Source organism: Diceros bicornis, chromosome 15 (assembly GCF_020826845.1).
Source record: "Diceros bicornis minor isolate mBicDic1 chromosome 15, mDicBic1.mat.cur, whole genome shotgun sequence".
In the NCBI taxonomy this organism is placed as follows: Eukaryota; Metazoa; Chordata; class Mammalia; order Perissodactyla; family Rhinocerotidae; genus Diceros; species Diceros bicornis.
Genome location: NC_080754.1, coordinates 66,265,673 through 66,286,379, shown reverse-complemented (window position 1 = coordinate 66,286,379; position 20,707 = coordinate 66,265,673). Strand labels below are relative to the sequence as shown.

The window sequence follows — 20,707 nt, the reverse complement described above, 5'->3', positions numbered from 1 at the left end:
AGGTGTACATTATTATATGTCAGTTTCTGTATAGACTGTATCGTGCTCACGCCCAATAGTCTAGTTTTTATCTGTCACCATACATATGTGCCCCTTTACTTCTTATACCCACCCCCCAACCCCCTTCCCCTCTGGTAACCACTAATCTGTTCTCTTTATCCATGTGTTTATCTTCCACATATGAGTGAAATCATACGGTGTTTGTCTTTCTCTGGCTTATTTTGCTTTAACATCATACCCTCAAGGTCCATCCGTGTTGTTGTAAATGGGACGATTTTGTCTTTTTTATGACTGAGACATATTCCATTGTACATATATACCACATCTTTATCTGTTCATCAGTTGGTGGGCGCTTGGGTTGCTTTCACATCTTGGCTATTGTAAATAATGCTGAAATGAACATAGGGGTGCATAAATCTCTTTGAATTGTTGATTGCAAGTTCCTTGGATAAATACCCAGTAGTGGGATAGCTGGATTGTAGGGTATTTCTATTTTTAATTTTTTGAGGAATCTCCAAACTGTTTTCCATAGTGGCTGTACCAGTTTGCATTCCCACCAGCAGTGTTGCGAGTTCCCTTTTCTCCACATCCTCTCCAACATTTGTTATTTTTTGTCTTGGTAATTATAGCCATTTTGGCAGATGTAAGGTGGTATCTCATTGTAGTTTTGATTTCCATTTCCCTAATAATTAGTGATGTTGAACATCTTTTCATGTGCCTGTTGGCCATCTGTATATCTTCTTTGGAAAAATGTTTGTTCATATCCTCTGCCCATTTTTTGATTGGGTGGTTTGTTTTTTTGTTGTTGAGTGTTTTTGAGTTCTTTATATATTTTGGAGATTAATCCCTTGTCAGGTATATGATTTGCAAATATTCTCTCCCAGTGGGTGAGTTGTCTTTTTGTTTTGTTGATGGTTTCCTTTGCCTTGCAGAAACTTTTTAGTTTGATGGTCCCATTTGTTTACTTTTTCTTTTGTTTCCCTTGCCTGAGTAGACATGGTATTCAAAAAGATGCTACTAAGACCTATGTCAAAGAGTGTACTGTCTATGTTTTCTTATAGGAGTTTTATGATTTCGGGTCTTACATTCAAGTCTTTAATCCATTTTGAGTTAATTTTTGTGTATGGTGTAAAATAATGGTCTACTTTCATTCTTTTGCATGTGGCTGTCCAGTTTTCCCAACACCACTTATTGAAGAGACTTTTCTTTTCTCCATTGTATGTTCTTGGCTCCCTTGTTGAAGATTAGCTGTCCATAGATGTGTGGGTTTATTTCTGGGCTTTCAATTCTGTTCCATTGATCTGCATGTCTGTTTTTCTGCCAGTACCATGCTGTTTTGATTGCTATAGCTTTGTAGTATATTTTGAAGCCAGGGAGTATGATACCTCCAGCTTTGTTCTTTTTTCTGAGGATTGCTTTGGCTATTCGGGGTCTTTTCTTACTTCGTATAAATTTTAGGATTCTTTGTTCTATTTCTGTGAAAAATATTGGGACTTTGATAGGAATTGCATTGAATCTGTAGATTGCTTTAGGAAGTGTGGACATTTTAACTATGTTAATTCTTCTAATTTATGAGCATGGAATATCTTTCCATTTCTTTGTGTCTTCCTCAATTTCTTTTAACAATATTTTATAGTTTTCAACGTACAGGTCTTTCACCTCTTTGGTTAAATTTATTCCTAGGTATTTTATTATTTTGTTGTGATTGTAAATGGGATTATATTCTTGATTTCTCTTTCTGCTATTTTGTTGTTAGCGTATGGAAATGCAGTTGATTTTTGTCTGTTGATTTTGTACCCTGCAACTTTACTGTATTTGTTAATTATTTCTAATAGTTTTTGTTCGATTCTTTAGAGTTTTCTATATATAAAATCATGTCATCTGCAAATAGTGACAGTTTCTCTTCTTCCTGTCCAGTTTGGATCCCTTTTATTTCTTTTTCTTGCCTAATTGCTCTGAATAAAACTTCCAATACAATGTTAACTGAGAGCGGCAAAAGTGGGCATCCTTGTCTTGTTCCTGTTCTTAGAGGGGTAGGTTTCAGTTTTTTAGCATTGAGTGTGATGTTAGCTGTGGGTTTGTTATAAATGGCCTTCATTATGTTGAGGTACTTTCTGCTATACCCATTTTCTTGAGAGTTTTTATCGTAAATGGATGCCATGTCTTGTCGAATGCTTTCTCTGCATCTATTGAGATGATCATGTGATTTTTATCCTTCATTTTGTTAATGTGGTGTATCACATTGATTGATTTGTAGATGTTGAACCATCCTTGCATCCCTGGAATAAATCCCACTTGATCATGCTGTATAAACCTTTTAATGTTTTGTTGTATTCGATTTGCTAATATTTTGTTGAGGATTTTTACATTTCTGTTCAGGAGCAATATTGGCCTGTAATTTCCTTTTTTGTGTTGTCCCTGTCTAGTTTTGGTATCAGGGTAACGTTGATCTCATAGAATGAGTTAGGAAGCATCTCCTCCTCTTCAATTATTTGGAAGAGTTTGAGAAGGATAGGTATTAAAACTTCTTTGAATGTTTGGTAGAATTCACCAGGGAAGCTGTCTGGTCCTGGACTTTCGTTTTGGGGGAAGTTTTTGATTACTGTTTTGATCTCCTTGGTATTGATCTGTCTATTCAGATTCTTTATGTCTTCTTGATTCAGTTTTGGAATGTTGCATAATTCTAAGAATTTATCCATTTCTTCTAGATTATCCAATTTGTTGGCATATAGCTTTTCATAGTATTCTATAATAATTCTTTGTATTTCTGTGGTATCCATTGTAATTTCTCCTCTTTAATTTCTGATTTTATTTATTTGAGCCTTGTCTCTTTTTTCTTATTGAGTCTAGCTAAAGGTTTGTCAATTTTGTTTATCTTTTGGAAGAACCAGCTCTTAAGTTTCATTGATCTTTTCTGTTGTCTTTTTAGTCTTTATTTCATTTATTTTCACTCTGATTTTTATTATTTTCTTCCTTCTACTGATTTTGAGCCTCATTTTTTTTTTCCTAGTTCCTTAATAGGTGTAATGTTAGATTGTTTATTTCAGATTTTTCTTGTTTCTTCAGGCCTGTATTGCTATAAACTTCCCTCTTAGTACCACACTTGCTGCATCCCAGAGATTTTGGTATGTCATATTTTCATTTTCATTTGTCTCCAGGTATTTTTTGATTTCTCCTTTTATTTCTTTGTTGACCAAATAGTTGTTTGGTAGCATTTTCTTTATTCTCCACATATTTCTGACTTTTCCAGTTTTCTTCTTGTAGTTGATTTCTAGTTTCACACTGTTGTGGTCAGAAAAGGTGCTTGGTATTATTTCAATCTTAAATTTATTGAGACTTGTTATGGTGACCTAATATGTGATCTATCCTGGAGAATGTTCCATGTGCATTTAAAAGGAAGTGTATTCTGCGGTTTTTGGATGGAATGTTCTGTATATATCTATTAAGTCCATCTGGTCTAATCTGTCATTTAAGGACAATGTTTCCATATTAATCTTCTGTCTAGGTGATCTATCCAATCATGTAAGTGGAATACTAAAGTCTCCTACTATCATTTTGTTACTTTTAATTTCTCCTTTTGTGTCTGTTAATATTTGTTTGCTTTATGTATTTAGGTGCTCCTATGTTGGGTGCATAGATATTTACAAGTATTATATCCTCTTGTTGGATCGTTCTCTTTATCATTATGTAAGGCCCTTCTTTGTCTCTTGTTAGAGTTTTTGTTTTAAAGTCTATTTTGTTTAGTATAGATATTGCTACTCCAGCTTTCTTTCATTTCCATTTGTGTGGAATATCTTTTTCCTTCCTTTGATTTTCAGTTTGTGAGTATCTTTGGGTCTGAAATGTATCTCCTGTATGCAGCATATGTATTGGTCTTTTTTTTTTTAAATCAAATCAGCCACCCTCTGTCTTTTAATTAGAATGTTTAGTCCATTGACATTTAAAGTAACTATTGAGGGCCAGCCCTGTGGCTTAGTGGTTAAGTGCGAGCGCTCTGCTACTGGCGGCCCAGGTTCAGATCCCAGGCGCGCACCGACGCACCGCTTCTCTGGCCATGCTGAGGCCGCATCCCACATACAGCAACTAGAAGGATGTGCAACTATGACATACAACTGTCTACTGGGGCTTTGGGGGAAAAAAAAAAGGAGGAGGATTGGCAATAGATGTTAGCTCAGAGCCAGTCTTCCTCAGCAAAAAGAGGAGAATTAGCATGGATGTTAGCTCAGGGCTGATCTTCCTCACAAAAAAATAAATAAATAAAGTAACTATTGATAAGTATGTACTTATTGTCATTTTGTTACCTTTTTTCTGAATTTTTTTTTAGTTCTTCTCTGTTTCTTTCTTCTCTTGCTCTCTTCCCTTGTGATTTGATGGCTTTCTTTAGTGTTACATTCCTTTCTCTTTATTTTTTGTGTATTTATTATAGGTTTTTGGTTTGTGATTACCATGAGGTTCACATATAATAACCTACCTATATAGCAATCTGTATTAAGATGACGATCTCTTAAGTTCAAGCTCTTAGTAAAAGCCCTATACTTTTACTCCCCCCCAAAATTTTTATATTTTTGACATCAAATTTTACCTCTTTTATATTTGTGTATCCCTTAACCTCTTATCATAGTTAGTACTTTTATGTTTTCACTTTTATACTAGCTTTATAAAGATGGTTGACCAACTACCTTTACTGTATATTTGCCTTTACCAGTGACATTTTTTCTTTCATAATTTTCTTATTCCTATTTGTGGCCTTTTCTTTTCCACTTGAATAAGTTCCTTTCACATTTTTTGTCAGGCCAGTTTAGTGGTGATGAACTCCTTTAGTTTTTGCTTGTCTGGAAAACTCTTTATCTCTCCTTCCGTTTTAAATGATAACCTTGCCGGTAGAGTATTCTTGGTTGTAGGTTTTTCCCTTTCAGCACTTTGAATATATTGTGCCACTCCCTTCTAGCCTGTGAGGTTCCTGCTGAAAAGTCAGCTGATAGCCTTATGGGGTTTCCTTTGTATGTAACTTGTTGCTTTTCTCTTGCAGCTTTTAGGATTCTCTCTTATCTCTAATTATTGACATTTTAATTATGATGTGTCTTGGTGTGGGCCTCTTTGGGTTTATCTTGTTTGGTGCTCTCTGTGCTTCCTGTACCTGGATGTCTGTTTCCTTCCTTAGGTTAGGAAAGTTCATCTATTATTTCTTCAAATAGGTGTTCTGCTCCTTCTCCTCCTTCTGGGACACCTATAATGTCAATGTTATTATTGTTGATGTTGTCCCAGAGGTCCCTTAGACTGTCCTCATTCTTTTTAATTCTCTTTTCTTTTTTCTATTCAGCTTGGGTGATTTCCTCTACTCTTTCATCCAGATTACTGATTTGTTCTTCTGTGTTGTCTACTCTGCTCTTGATTCCCTCTAGTGAATTTTTCATTTCCATTATTGTATTCTTCAGCTCTGCTTTGTTCTTTTTTATATTTTCTAATTCTTTGTTGAAATTCTCACTGTGTTCATAAATTCTTCTCCCTAGTTCAGTGAGTATCCTTATGACCATTAGTTTGTACTCTTTTTCAAGTAGATTATCTCTTGTTTCATTAGTTCTTTTTCTGAGGATTTGTCCTGTTCTTTTTTTTGGAACATATTCCATTGTCTCCTCATTTTGTCTACTTCTCTGTGCTTATTTCAATGTATTCAATGTAGATCAGCTATGTCTCTTGAACTTAGACATGTGGAGATGTCTTATTGGGCCCAGCAGCATGCTCCCTTCTCGTCACCCATGCCGAATGCTCCAGGGGTGTCTCCTGTTTGTGCTTCATGGCTGTTCTATTGTGGCAGGGCTGCTGTTGCTGTGGGTGTGCAGATAGGGAGGCCTGGCCCCATGTGGCTGCTACAGGCACATTATTGGGCAGAGCAATTCCCTGGCAAGGCTGGCTGTGAAGTCTAGTAGTACACAACTACTGTACTTCTGCTGGTAAGCAAGTCAGATCCCCAGTGTGGCTGGTTGCTAGGCCCAGGACTGCACGACTGCTGCAGGCCCCCAGTGTCGTTGGCTGCACAGCCCTGTGACACTCAGCTGCCTCGGATACGTTGGTAGGCGGGGCAAGCTTCTGGTGCAAACTAGCTACCCATTCCTGTGGTGCACAGCTGCCTCAGGTGCACTGATGAGCAGGGCAGGCCCCAGGTGCGGCAGCACTCAACAGTTTCAGGTGTTGGTAGGTGGGGCAGATCCCCTGTGTAGCTGTTCGCAAGGCCCAGTCGTGCAAGTCTGCTGCAGACTTGCTGAGGATGGGATGTGTGTGCAGTCCCTGGGGCAGGCTGCCTGCACTACCCAGCTGTGCTTGATTTCCTCAGGAGCTCTAGTGGGTGGGGCAGGCCCCTGCGCTAACAGGCTAGAAGAAGGATTCCAATGGTGTCTGCCAGAATTTATGTCAGCATGGGTGAACTAGGTTGCAAAAATGACTGCCTATGTCTTAGTCTCTTCCAGCCATGTCCTGTCTCTCTGGGATGTGCTTTGAGCTTAGTTAAGTGAGTCTCTTTTACCAATGGACTATGCACTTTTCTATCTGGTGTTTTTGTGCTGGTTTCCAGGTCGAGTGAGTCTGTTAGTGGGCCCTTTAAGAGCAGCTTTTCCTGTTCCTGAAGTTATATAGTTTTCCTGGGTGTATTCCCTGTTGGTTTTCAAAGCCAGGTGTTTTGAGGTCTCGTCTCTCTTGTGCTGGATCTAAGGGCTAGTGTGCCTAATGTGGAGCTTGAATGCCCCACTTCTCCAGGAAGAGCTCTGTACCTTTGAGATCGCTCCCGACTGTGAAGCGCCATGGCTAGGGTGTGGTTTTTCCCTCAGCAGGGCTGTATCTCTGCATCTTCCCCTCTCTGAGTTGTCCCTTGTGGAGGTTCTTTTTATCCAGTTTCCAGATCTCTCTCAGGGGAAAGTGTTCCACAGGTAGTTGTAGGTTTGTTGTGTCCATGGGAGGAGGTGAGCTCAGGGTCCTCCTCCTACACTGCCGTCTTCCAAACTCCTCCTCTCCTTCAGGATTTAATTCATTGCTCAGGAAGTTGTTTTTTCTGGTTGCCACCGACTTGCTCCTCTTGACTTTTCTCCCCAGGGCGGAAAGGAAAAGTTACACTTTTTATGTTTGTGCCTCACTCTTCCTTCTTCTGTATCAGTAGTAACATTCACAAAAGATCCCTGGGATTTGGGGGCAGGTCCTGAAATACACAAAGCAGACTTTTGCCAAGTATTTTGTCTCACCAATAATTCTCTCATGAACATTACCTCTTTTTGAATATTTCATGCAGCTGTACCCCACTTTTTAGAGGAGGTATTTCTTTAACAATGTGCTGAAAGATTTACATTTAGAAAAGAATTATTTACAATGCATTAAGGGAGTTGCTATGTAAAGGAATTCTGGTATAAAATCTTTTGTAAAGCCATTAATCCTTAAATTATATTTAGTGAAAATTGATATTTTTACACATTGTATTAGTTATCTTAAAATAATCCCCATATTCTCTATTAGTTAATATGTCCATTTTTAAGTCCTCTTTAAAAAGATTTTGTGTGTTCATTTCTTTTTCTCAGAAGTTAGCAGTTACCCATCTCTTTGTGGCTTTTTGTGACCATTTGCCAAAACATTTCTGCTATTAAGCAGTCTGCAAAAGTGCTCATTTGCTCTTTTTCCTAACACCCTATTCCAAGCCTTCTCTTGTTTCCATGGACATTTCTAACGGCATTTCTAACGTTAAGAAATGTGTTTCATATAATTTTAATCTACCTCCTCTGTTCTTTTTCTCTTTTATGTCATTTTACTCTTTTTAGTTTATCTTTTATTTAGTAACAAGAGATTAATTTTATACATCAGGATTTAAATATCCATGTTTTTTATCCAAATCATCCATTGTTTGTTTAATAAATCAATAAATGAATTGTATTGATTATATTTTTTTCCCAACCCCACCCCTAGCAAATAATTGGAAATAAATTAATTGATCTCTAGTTTTGGTCTTGCATTTTCAAAAGGTTATAGGAAAACTGTAGAGAAGAAGAACCAAAATAGTTAAATGGATAATTATTGGTTTTTAAAAATTATATGTCTTAAAATTATATGGTTCTTAAAAAGTATATGTCTTCTGTGAGGTCATAGGAAGCAAGAATAGTTTTAGCACTTGTCAGAAAGTCAGTGTGAGGTATGTTAGGATAAGAAGTATCAATGATCTAAATACATAAAATTTCTAAAATATGGAATAGACTGAAAGGAAATTTCTGGATCCTTCATTTGTAGTTTAAGAGTTTTTTGGGTAATCTTTTTGGCGATGGATTCATTCATTATATGCAACTATTGTTTAGTATGTGGATATTCTTTGCTAGGCAATATGCTAACATTTAGTGAAACAGTCCTGGATAAAGAATATAATGGCTACAGCATTAGCTTTCCATTTACTATATATTATCTTTACAGTTTCCTATTTTGAGATTTTTTCCCCCTTATGTTTTCTCTGTAAAGCAATGCATTAAAAAAGGTATATTCAAATTAATTTCAAGTTAGTCTTATAAAGAGAGTAATAGTGCAGTTGAAGTCAAAGTTATCTTGTTACATTGAAAAATGACCTAGCAGGGCTGGCCTGTGGTGTAATGGTTAAGTTTGCGGGCTCTGCTTTGGCGGTCCAGAGTTTTTGGGTTCGGATCCCAGGCGTGGACCTACGCGCCACTCATCAAGCCATGCTGTGGCAGCATCTCACATACAAAATAGAAGAAGATTGGCATGGATATTAGCTCAGGGCCCATCTTCCTCACCAAAAAAAAAAAAAGAAGAAGAAAGAAAAATGACCTAACAGTAAAAGTAAAATTAAAACAAAGGTATGGGGAACAGTAGATGATGCTAGTGGGTGGTTAGATGAAGGAAAAGGGGGCTTATTGTTGAGGGCCTAGAAAATGAATGATGGGAAAAGAAAGCTATCGCATTGAATGAGAAAGTAAAGAATAGCCAAGTCCTTGTTTTTTTTTTATGGTTAGTGAGTTGGTTAAATTTAACAAATGCTGATTATTAACAAATTTAACAAAAGCGATATTGCAAATAAAAATATGATGAAGACATGGCCCCATGCCCTGAAACAAATCACAGCCCAATGAAAAATGTTACAACAGAGCTACTAATAATATGCACTGTATAAAAAAGAGAATGACTTTGTTGGTGGGACTGGGTAGGTGGTCAGTGGAATAACCACTGAGTGCTAGTTGTTAAATGTTTTAAAGCAATCTGTATCAGTTAGAATTCTCCAGAGAAATGTTTTAAAGCCATCTTAAGCATCTGACTTAAATATATTTTTAATGAATTGTTACTATTAGGCCAGAATCTTGAAAAGCCCTAAGTTAAAAATGAATTCAAACAAAATAAATCCTCTGAGGCAAAATTCAATTAGGCAGCCACATTATTCTTTTACTGCAAAGAAAAAAATATATATTTTTTATATTGTTTATATTTTATATTATAAATAATTATATATATTATATATGTAATTAATATTACATATATATTATATTTTATATCATTTATATTATTTATATAAAAATATGTATATATTTATATTATAAATATAAAATAAAAATATAAATAATATAAGTAATATATAAATATAATATAATATAATATATAAATAATATAAATATATATATTATATATATTTGATTTGGGGAGAAGTTTCTAATTTCACTGTACTTATTTTATTATGAGCTACATATTACTAGGCTTCATGATGGTTCAGAACCACACTGATATTTCTGTGATTTGTCCCCTTGACATCTCTTACATAGTTTGCTTAGTTGTAAGTTTTTTACCTTTTGCCTATATATGTGTGAACTTTTTGAGGACAGCAACCAAGTAGCTTGCTTCTTTTTATCTACCTGGTGTCTGACACAGTGTAAGATCATATAAGGCAAGTATCTTAAAATTTGTGATTATCAACTGTTAAATTAATTAAACAAGGAGGCCATTAGACTGAGATGGCTCTAATGCCGCCAGCCTCCGTAAGCAAACCAGAATCTCAGCCTGTAAATGCCTCCAGCTTGGGAAATGGAAACCCAAGGACACCCATCACAAACAGCCAACTAGGCTTTCAGCTCTAGCCAGTCACTTCCTTACTGTGCTTCCACTGTCTCCACAGAAGTCTCTCCCGGCTCCTCTCCAGGGAGCGCCCCTAACCACTTCTAGTTTGGCACTGCCCAATTGGAATCAATTTAAATAAACTCTTAAAAGTTTTTAATATGCCTCACTTTATCTTTTAACATCATTTAACTATCTTGGTTAATATACCTTTTCCAGCTTTTCTACAGCCTGTAAAAAAAAAAAAAAGCAAGACTGCAAAACTCTGCTTAAACAGAAGGCTTTCTTGACATTTCTGTTGGCCCGATGTATCCATATCCCAGCAGAGTTTTATTGTCCCTCTGAACTATCATAGCGTCATCTACATAATTCTATTACACCACTTGTTTCAAGGTTTTGTAATTTTGTTTTTGTGCCTGTTTTCCAATAGATTTGTATGTTCCTTGAGAGTAAGAATAATTACGTTATTTTCCCTTTTGTCTCCAGTGCCTACCATTATGCCAGCTAGTCTAGGAGTAGGTACTCAACAGATGTTTGTTGGTTGAATGAATTAATTTAATAAAATAGATTTCTCAGGTATAATTTCTTTTAGGTAAATTTCATCTGATTTCTAAGTTAGGAAGAGTGGAAAAAAGTGTAGAAGCTCACTGTGGAGCAGTACTTGCAGGAAGATGGAATTATGAAGGAACAGCATTAGTTACAGGTAAGTTGTCTGCAAAAATGACATTTTAAATGAATTTTTTAAAGAAAAATTTCCAAAGGAATGGAATGTTTTCATTTAGCAATAGTGTCTTTCACTGTCTAATAGCAAATAATTGGCACAGTGTTGATCTAGACTGCTATATAATGTTATAATTCAGAGTGTCATATTAATTATTAGTTTTCTTATATGACTTATGGAGAATGTTCTGTCAAAGAAGGCTTTTGGAATGGTCAAGTGTAGGTAAATTAAAGTTGTAATTCTTTAGGATTTTAAAATTCAAAATATTCTCCTTTAACTGACCTTTATCCTCCTTCCATCTCTCTCCCATCTCCTTCTCTACTGCAAGGATTCTCATTTTCACGTGTTGTATTAATTATCTATTGTTGCATAACAAATTACCCCAGAAATTAGTGACTTAAAATAATAAAGTCGTATTGTCTCACAATTTCTGTAGGACAGGGAAGAATTTAGCTGGGTGGCTCTGTCCCAGACTCCAGAAGTTGGATGGGGCTGCAGTCGTATGAAGGCTTGATTGGGGCTGGAGGACCTACTTCCAAGATGGCTCCCTCACATGGCTGTTGGCAAGAGGTCTTAGTTTCTCTCTGACTGTTGGCAGGAGGCGTTAGTTCCTCACCACATGGATCCTCCATAGGGCTGCTTTTGTATTCTAACAACATAACAGCCAGCTTCTCCCCCAAGTGAGTGATCCAAGAGAGAGCAAGATGGAAGCCACAATGTATTTCATGATCTACCCTTGGAAGTCATACTGCACCATTTCTACCACATTCTATTAGAAGCAAGTCACTAAGTATAGCCCACACTGAAAGAGAGAGAAATAAAGCTCCATCTCGTAAAAGGAGGATAAAAAGAATTTGCGGATATGTTTTAAAATAGCACATTTATTCCCTGGGCCTTCTGTAGGACTTTTCTCAGTGAGTTGTCTCTTCTTTTGCTTCTTTTTTCAACTTCTCCTTTTCCAGTGGTTTCTTTTTCAGTGTATAAATGTGTTCAGATGTCATCCATCTTGAAAATTGAGAAGAAAGAAATACAAATCCCTCCTTTGACAAATAACTGTCTAGCTACAACTTCTTTTTTTCTTCTCCTATCAGGCAAGCTGTTCAAAGGAGTAGTCTACCACTTGACTCCGTTCAGTCCCCAGCTCACTGGGATTTGGCTGCAGCTCTTCCTATTACACAGAGAGCACTTTTCTTAGAATTCTGGAACGGAGATTTCAGTGAAAATGAAAGCATTTTTTGAATAATATACTCATAAGTCTTCTAAGATTAAAGGAAAAAAAAATTTTTTGTCATGGAAGTTAGGCTACTTTGATAAAATTGTTTCAAAGTGATTTTAGTTAAATTTTATAATTACGAAGTACTGTCATTTAATTAGAATAAATCACGTCTGAATTTTAAATATGCATTAATATAGACACTGCTTATTTTTATATGCAAATTTAATGTTTAAATTTATTTCCTATAGGTAACAATATCTGTTGTTATTTTCTCTTTGCAGTTGGAGAAGATGGACAAATAAAAATCTGGTCAAAGACTGGGATGCTAAGATCAACTTTAGCTCAGCAAGGTATGTAATATACTCAATAAAAATGGCTTAACATTTTCCTTTAAAACCAGTCTAATATAGTTCCTAAGACTGATTTTGGTCAGGTTCAAAACCTGAAATCTCTTACTTCTATTTACACTTTTTCCTCTTACTTTCCATGTTGCCTGATATGCCATGGTAACTGTATTATTCGAGCCAAGAAATGTAAGAAATACTCAAGAGCTTTTTCTTTGTTAATGAGTCTATATAAATATAGTTATAGGCTAATGATTCTTTTTAAAATAATTCTGAAGCATTATAAGCATATCCTATAGGACTGGGTGTGTAGTTAAGTACGTAATAGTAGTAGGAAACATTAAGAGTATCTCCGTACTTAAAAAGTCCTAACAACTTCATAATATTAGCACCTTTTTAAAATTATGTTGTACATTCAATTTCTTTCTTTTTTTTTTTTTAAACTTTATTTACTTTTCCCCCCAAAGCCCCAGCAGATAGTTGTATGTCATAGCTGCACATCCTTCTAGTTGCTGTATGTGGGACTCGGCCTCAGCATGGCCGGAGAAGCGGTGCGTCGGTGCACGCCCGGGATCCGAACCCAGGCCACCAGCAGCGGAGTGCGCACACTTAACCGCTGAGCCGTGGGGCTGTCCCTGTACATTCAATTTTTATACAAATGGAGAGCAGCAGACACCCTGATGATCCAAAACTTGGTAAACTACAACTACTTAGAGCAGCATCTCGGTTTTCTGTGTCAGTTGAGAAGAAGTGCCCATAAAGTCAGTCCAGTGGTCATTCCTGTGGGGACTTAGATTACATATGATTTTTTTCTGTATAGCAGATTTATTTTCCTAATTAGGTGTTACCTAGGAACAATAAAGCAGCTTTAATGTTGACCTGAGCACATATCAGCTGATCTTCCGAGGCAGGTTGCCAACAGCTTGTCAACTATTCTTCAGAATTATATGATAAAGTCATATTGTGAAGCATCTCCAATAAGTGACTTCCAAAAATTTCCAGGTTTCATTTTTAAAATCATGCTTACTCTTAGGATAGTGTTAAAATTGTTACAATTTTTTTAGCTACACATTAACCAAATGTTAGCAAAGATAACCAGAAGTACTAGGTAGACGTTAAATCTTTGCTACAGATAATCTCCAAGTAGAATTATTTATCCATGAGTAGAAAATTTAGAGTTCATAGAAGCATTCATGGGTGAATTTCAGTTAGAAAAAGAAGTCAATTTATTGTTACTTTAGTAATAAAATGTACCTTTAGGAAATAAATTTTATTTTAGTCTTCCAGTGGGCATAGGGATTTACTTTTTACTTTATAATTTTTGTTAGGGCTAATTCTTTGGCATTCTCCCTTTGTGATGGGACTTATGAAGGACTGACAGAATTCTTCTAGAGATCACTAACCCCTTGGAGCTGGGGCTGCAGTTCTTTTCAGCTGTTGCTGCTGTGCAGACATTCTTTTTTCCTTTCTTTTCTCCTTTATTAAATGTGTTGTCTACAGAAGACACAGATCTTCAGAAAAATTCTGAAAGCTTATCTCACTACCCACTATATTAATCTGAATTCTTGCCTAAGATCCTTCACCAGTGACCCTATAAGCCTCCTTCTGGTTCCTTAAACTCATCCAATCATCTCATTCCCTTTTACTATCCTTGCATCCACCATTTTGGACTTTCCAAAGTCGAAAGTTGAAACTTAGAATAAGTTGTTTAATATAAACATTGTTAATCATAGGTAGTAGGTGACACATTGCTATGAGTTCAGTACTATAGTTTACCTGTATAATGGATCTGGAAACCAAATTGCTACTTATTTTACTCTTTCAGAGAAAATACATTGTTTCCAAATTTGCAAAGTCAGCTTGGAAGCACAAGGTGTTCGTAAATTAAGGACTTTTTATAAATCAGAGGTCATAAATAGGTGGCCTGTGGGCTGAATCTGGCCCTCTAGCTTGGTACAGGCCCAACATTAAAAGTCAAAACATTTCACATACAACTTTGGATTTCTGGTGTCTTTTGAAACCTTGGGAAGACGTGGCAACATTAGGCCTGCTTTCCAGAATAAATACAATCAGCTGGAGTTCGGTAGTGGCTGCTCTGCTTGAGTTGGATTTTAAGCTTCTCTTACTTTTCTTACACTCTACCCTACTTCACTCATTTATGTTACGTTGTAGTACACAACATACATCTCTGAAGGGATTTGAGTTTGCAACCCCTGCTTTCAATAATAGGATCATAAATTTTTTTTCTTTTTTTTTTTGTGAGGAAGCTTGGCCATAAGCTAACATCTATTGCCAATCTTCCTCTTTTTGCTGAGGAAGACTGGCCCTGAGCTAACATCTGTGCCCATCTTCCTCCATTTTGGTTATGGGATGCCTCCACAGCATGGCTTGATAAGTGGTCTGTAGGTGCTGCACCTGGGATCTGAACCTGTGAACCCCGGGCCAAAGTGGAGAGTGTGAACTTAACCACTATGCCACTGGGCTGGCCCCAGGATCATAAAATTTTGATTGTTAGTATGTATCTTGCAGGGAGGACTTAAATCTTAATTTAAAGTATTAATTTTTAATAGATAATACATTCACCTGATTCAGAATTTAAAGAATAAAAAAGGGTATAAAGTTACCTTTTAAATACTACTACTGTATCTCATATTACCCTGTCTTCCAGCTACCCAGCAAACATTCCCAGAGGCAACTGGTGTCACCATTTTCTTTTGTAGCAAATGTTTTTATATATTCTTTTTTTTTCTTTTATAAACAAGTGGTTGTATACTGTATCTACTACAGTATGTTCCTTGTTTTTTTTTTTTCAATTGAATAATGAACTATCTTGGAGATAGTTCTGTATCAGTAACTAAAAATCTTCCTTAAGTTGTTTTCCAAATGTACCATTTTGCATTCCCACTAGAAATATATGAAGGTTCCAATTTCTCCACATCCTCAATAGTTGTTATTGTATTTTTGATTATAGTCATCCTAGTGAGTGTAAAGTGGTATCTCATTATAGTTTTGATTTGCATTTCCCTGATGGCTAATGTGTTGAGCATCTTTTATATGCTTATTGGCCATTTATGTATCTTCTTTAGAGAAATACCTTTTCAAATCCTTTGCACATGTTTTAGTTGAGTTGTCTTTTTATTGTTGACTTGTAAGAGTTCTTTGTATATTCTGGTTAATAGACTCTTATTAGATATGTGATTTGCAATTATTTTTTTTCTCATTCGGTGAGTTTCCTTTTCACTTTCTTGATGGTATCTTTTGAAACAAAAATTTTGATGAAGTTCAAATTACCCATTTTTTTCTTTGATTGCTTCTGCTTTTGGTGTCAAATCTGAGAAACCATCGCCTAATCCAAAGTCATGAATATTTATGCCTATATTTTCTTCTAAGAGTTTTATAGTTTTAGTGTTTACATTTAGGTCTATGATCCATTTTGAGTTAGTTTTTGTGTATGGTGTTTATTTTGGAGAGGGATCTGTGGTGCTCTTTTTTTTTTCCTTCTTCCCAAATAGATGGGTAAATAGGATTCTCTTTAAAGCTAAAATACAGATAACATCATATAATATAGGTAATTCTATCAATATTCTAAAGAGCTGTAATTTCCTTATCATCAAGTGGCTGTGAAAACCCTGATCATCTTTATCCTATTTGAATCTTATTTATTCTTCTCAAGGTTTGTGTTAATTATGAGATTAATGGGCAAAAGTAGATTAGATAGATTTTCTTATTTTAGTTAACTTACTGGTATTTCAACTGAGTAATCTGATATCTCTTTAGATTAAGAATTACAAATTTATTATAGAACGATGCATTCAATTTTTGAGTTTTTGTTCATTTGTGCCACTCACACTTTCCTATAAGGCATAGACTTTTCCTGTTTTATCTTTGGGGAAGATCATTAGAGGAGTTAAGTTGTAAAGATATTAAGCCTGAAGGAAAAATCCCTGGTTATTTATAAGGTTTGTTTATTAGAGACTGCAAATTTTGGGGGTGATTATAAATCTGAATTACTGAAAGCTGGATGCTGAAGGCTTAAGAAGGCTAAGGTAGCTGGGGGTGGGAGACTCCTGCCTCTTTTGAGGAGAAAAACTGTAAATTTTGGCACAAAAATGAAATAACATAAGCCTGAATTACTGTAAAACTTGGAATTCAGTAAATAATGTTGAAAGCATCCTTGTGATTTTTACTACATGTTTATGTTAATTATACTTATTCCTTGATGAATAAAAATTTATTCCTGAATTTATTTCTTGATGATTGGAACCAGATATACAGATAGAAAAAGTCATGGTCATCACCTTCTCCTCTAATAAGAGAAGAAGCATTAATCCCAACTTTTTTTTTGGGAAAATTTGACTTAGTTTAAAAATGATTTTTCCTGGTACCTATGAGGAGTTATTTTTACTTATTAGAGAAAAATAATGTGTAGGCTGGGGATAATTATCATTAGGCCCTATCTTGTGTTACATTGTATATTTTAATTATAGGTTAAAATTGGAATAGAGTAATACTGCAGACCTTTAAGGACATTTCCTCCACGCTATATTCAAATGGAAGAATGGAATGACAAAACATGGAACCTGTCTATAATGAATTTAGTAAAGGAAGTAAATTGGAAATATAAATAACTGTAATACGAGGCAGAATGTGCTCTTTGCTATAAGGTGCTATGGGAGGGCAGGAAGGCAGAGATTACTGCTTTGGGGGAGAGAAAGTATCAAAAGGCTTCCTGGCAAATACTGCAACTTCTTTTGACTGTGCTTTGAAAAATGAAGAAATTAGGTAAGGAAATAGGCTTGTTGGCAGTGAAGTGGATCTATGGAGGAAGTTAGATGATCAGAGGCATAGAGGCAGAACAGCACAAGGCATGGAAGTCAGTTGAGTGGCAGCAGACTCCCTGGGCCAGGGTATAGGCTGTGTGAGGGATAGTACTGCCAGAGGGATCAGGACGCTGATGGTCTTGGTTGCTAAATGAAGAGGTTTGGAGTTTATCCTATAACTATACAAAACCTTTAGAAAAATTGAGCAGGATAGTATGAGATAAGTAAGGGCTGTCTTTTAGGAAGATACGTTATCAGTAATATGTAGGATAAATTAGAGGAGACAGAAGTTAAATGGCGGTGGCCAGTAAGGAGGTTACTGAAATGTTCTAGTATGGATAGTCTAGTGTGGATTAAGGCTTGAACAGAGGTGGTGATGATAGCAGTTGATAAAGGTGAACAGTTCTCAGTGGCTGAGAGGAATGGATACTCTGTACGAGGTAAAGAATTCAGAGGGGAGACTGGGCCGGCCCGTGGCTTAGCGGTTAAGTGCGCACGCTCTGCTACTAGCGGCCTGGGTTCGGATCCCGGGCGCGCACCAACGCACTTCTTCTCCGGCCATGCTGAGGCCACGTCCCACATACAGCAACTAGAAGGATGTGCAGCTATGACATAGAACTATCTACTGGGGCTTTGGGGGGAAAATAAATAAATAAAAAAAAATTAAAAAAAAAAAGAATTCAGAGGGAAGAATAAATGAGGGGATATGTACAGAGGGATGATAGTTTTGAATATGTAGAGTTTGAAGTTCTGGCATGTCTTTGGGGCAAGTGGAAGTGTGTTAGTGCTCAGAAGTAAAGGCTGAAATATTAATGTGCGAGTCCGTTATAGGAAGGTGAAAGGTGAAGCTGTGGGGAGAGTTGAGATCCCCAAGGGAGAAGTGGCTGAAGATAGAAACTAAAGAATCAAATGCCTTCATTTAAACTTTTTCTCTGTACTGACCCAGTGACATACATAACCAAACATTTGCTTTTTTGTGGAATAAAAAGCATTTGATTACTTATTGTTATTACAGATCCCTACAAATAGAATGAAAGGGAAATAATTCTTGTTTTTTGAATTCTTAATGATTTGGCAACCAAAAAAATTGAGTACCTACTACCATGAACAACACAGTAAACAAGTGGTTGCTTATTGCGTTACAGAGTAATTTCTAGTAGTAGTAGCTAACACTGCTTATATAGGGTCAGACTCTGCTCTAAGTACTTACATTCACACATATCACTCACCTGTATTGTACTCAAGGCAAAGACAGCTAATGCTTCATCGTAACAGTGAAGAGTTTATTTCAAAAGCATTCTTAAAAACATGCAAAAACAACATTTTTAGGGGATACCTTTTAGTGTGAATGTGAAAAACATGGTGTATTTGACCATGTACTTCCTTAAAACAATCGAAATACATTTTTGTCTCCTCTTCTGTGGTTTAAAATGCCTTCAACAGGTTGAAAGAATTGAGATAATTTATTTTACAGAGAGATAAGGGTCTGACATTTAACACAACCCCAGGTGCATGTGGTTTCTTAAAAAATGTCAAAAAGGTCACATGATCATAGTGTACAAAGTCAGAAAAACAAGATCTTTTTGAGTGTCTTAACTGAAATGGAGCATAAATAAAAATTCCCAATATAAAAAGCAAGAAATTATTTCATTAAAATAAAACTATTTTTGTTTTTTGTCCCTTTTTTAATGATGAAATTAATAACATTATATAATTTGCTAAATGTTTTGTTGTAAAGTTATTCAACCTGAAGGCTATATTTGTTATGGCCATACTGACTTTGCAAAGTGAGGTGTAACACTAGGAATAATTCAATGCTTTAATAAATATGTTTTTAAAAACATTTTAAATATTAAGGATTTGTTTCAAATAGTGGTGGGATGGATTTCATCATAATAGAAATCATTATTTTCTTTATGAAGCTAATTTATCCGCTTTCAATAATTACCTTCATCAGAATCACCCAAATTTGAAGTTGCACAGTGATGTAATATGTCTCCTTTTGGAAGAGAAAACATTCATATATACAGTAGCTTCACACTTAACATTTTATTATTAATATAAGGGATGAATATCATGAAGACTTCTCTTAGTTCTTGATGTTATATCCATTTTGAATATTGGTGGTTAGGAAGATTGAAGTAATGAGACTTAGCTATTGATCTTATTTAGTATTGCTGATTTATCGTAAATAGCTATATTTGTTTTTTGATTGAAGGAATATAGTTAAAAACCACGTTACAACAAAGTAATTACTTAATTTTTCCTCTATAAGCTTATTTTGTTTTATACTATAAGTTATTAAACCTGTTCTTTAACATTATTATTATTTAAAAAATTATTTTATAAACAAGAAATGAATAATCTCCATGTCCCAACAGGGAAGATAAATATTCTGAAGATTTATAAGGTTTATAAACAGGGAAATGGTGACACAGCTGACTTAATGGGGCCACAAATTCAATGTTAAGGAGGACAAAAGACAAAAACCTCCCAGTTCCTCATCCTATACCCCACCTGTGTCTCGTACCACAACTAAAAGGCTAGAGTCACATCCTGTACAACTCAATGGGAGTTGTATTTATTGAATTATTTCCTTGGGGGTAGCTGTTTGTCATACTTTAGTATACACCCCAGGAAAGTGTAATTATACTGAATGTATTCATTAAGATTTGATAGTCTTTAAAATATATTAATTTACTTTTTTGCACAATAATTAGAGCTATAATAATGGAAATAAAGAAGGTACCTATAATTCTACCATCCTATCAAATAAGCTTTCCTCCCCTATTTTCTTCCAGTCCTCACCAAGAACCACATTTGAAATATCTGAAATTTTGGTTTACATTTTCTAGGGAGTTTATTAGAATTGAGCTCTGTTCCTTGGAGATTTACTTTTGAAGCCCAGGTCAGCTCCTGGCTACTCACAGAGAATATTCCAAGAGACTGTACTTACCAAGTACTTAAGAAGTGCCATCTGAGGTTGGCCATCTCATTGGCCATCTGAAGTTTCCTTTGTTACAGAACAATCTAGATGTCATTGATATTTAAACAGAGTATTTAGACCCCATATAACATCTAACCTAAACCGTGGAAGGCAGGCTTCTGGATTTTTTTGGACTAGGTATAAACTCGACTTGCTCACAATTAAATTATGTTCTGATTGGGAAGAAAATTGCAGGAAAGGAGTAGAAGGCCACTTGAACACAAGCATTTATCTTACTGAAATTTACTCCCTGTTGATTACTGATTACTCCTTGTTGACTGGCATCAGTTATGTTTTCCATTTAAATAAACAATTAAATCTTATTGATTGCCTATAAAACCTTAGATTCAGACTTCGTTTTACTGAGAATGTAAATTCATGAAAGATTCACTCATTTATTCACAGAAAGTCAGCTGCTACAATAGTCTGACTTAGCAGTCCTGGACAATTTTTAAAAACTTGGTTTTATAATATAAATGGGTTAATATTTCATAGATTAATTGTATAACCTTGATTCACTTTCTTAATGAATAGGTAACTGGG

At 35.6% G+C, this 20,707-nt stretch overlaps 1 protein-coding gene across 4 annotated transcripts in view; it reads left to right on the top strand.

Annotated features, from left to right (window-relative positions):
• Positions 1-20,707, top strand: part of IFT80 (intraflagellar transport 80) — a 144,121-nt gene that overhangs the window by 18,149 nt on the left and 105,265 nt on the right. For 2 of the 4 annotated variants that reach the window (XM_058556463.1, XM_058556465.1), the window contains exons 2-3: positions 10,693-10,780; positions 12,296-12,364. In XM_058556463.1, coding sequence (XP_058412446.1) covers positions 10,693-10,780; positions 12,296-12,364 — 157 coding nt within the window. Of the gene's footprint in view, positions 1-10,669; positions 10,781-12,295; positions 12,365-20,707 lie in introns of all 4 variants that reach the window. The other 2 variants (XM_058556466.1, XM_058556467.1) reach the window with 1 other exon arrangement.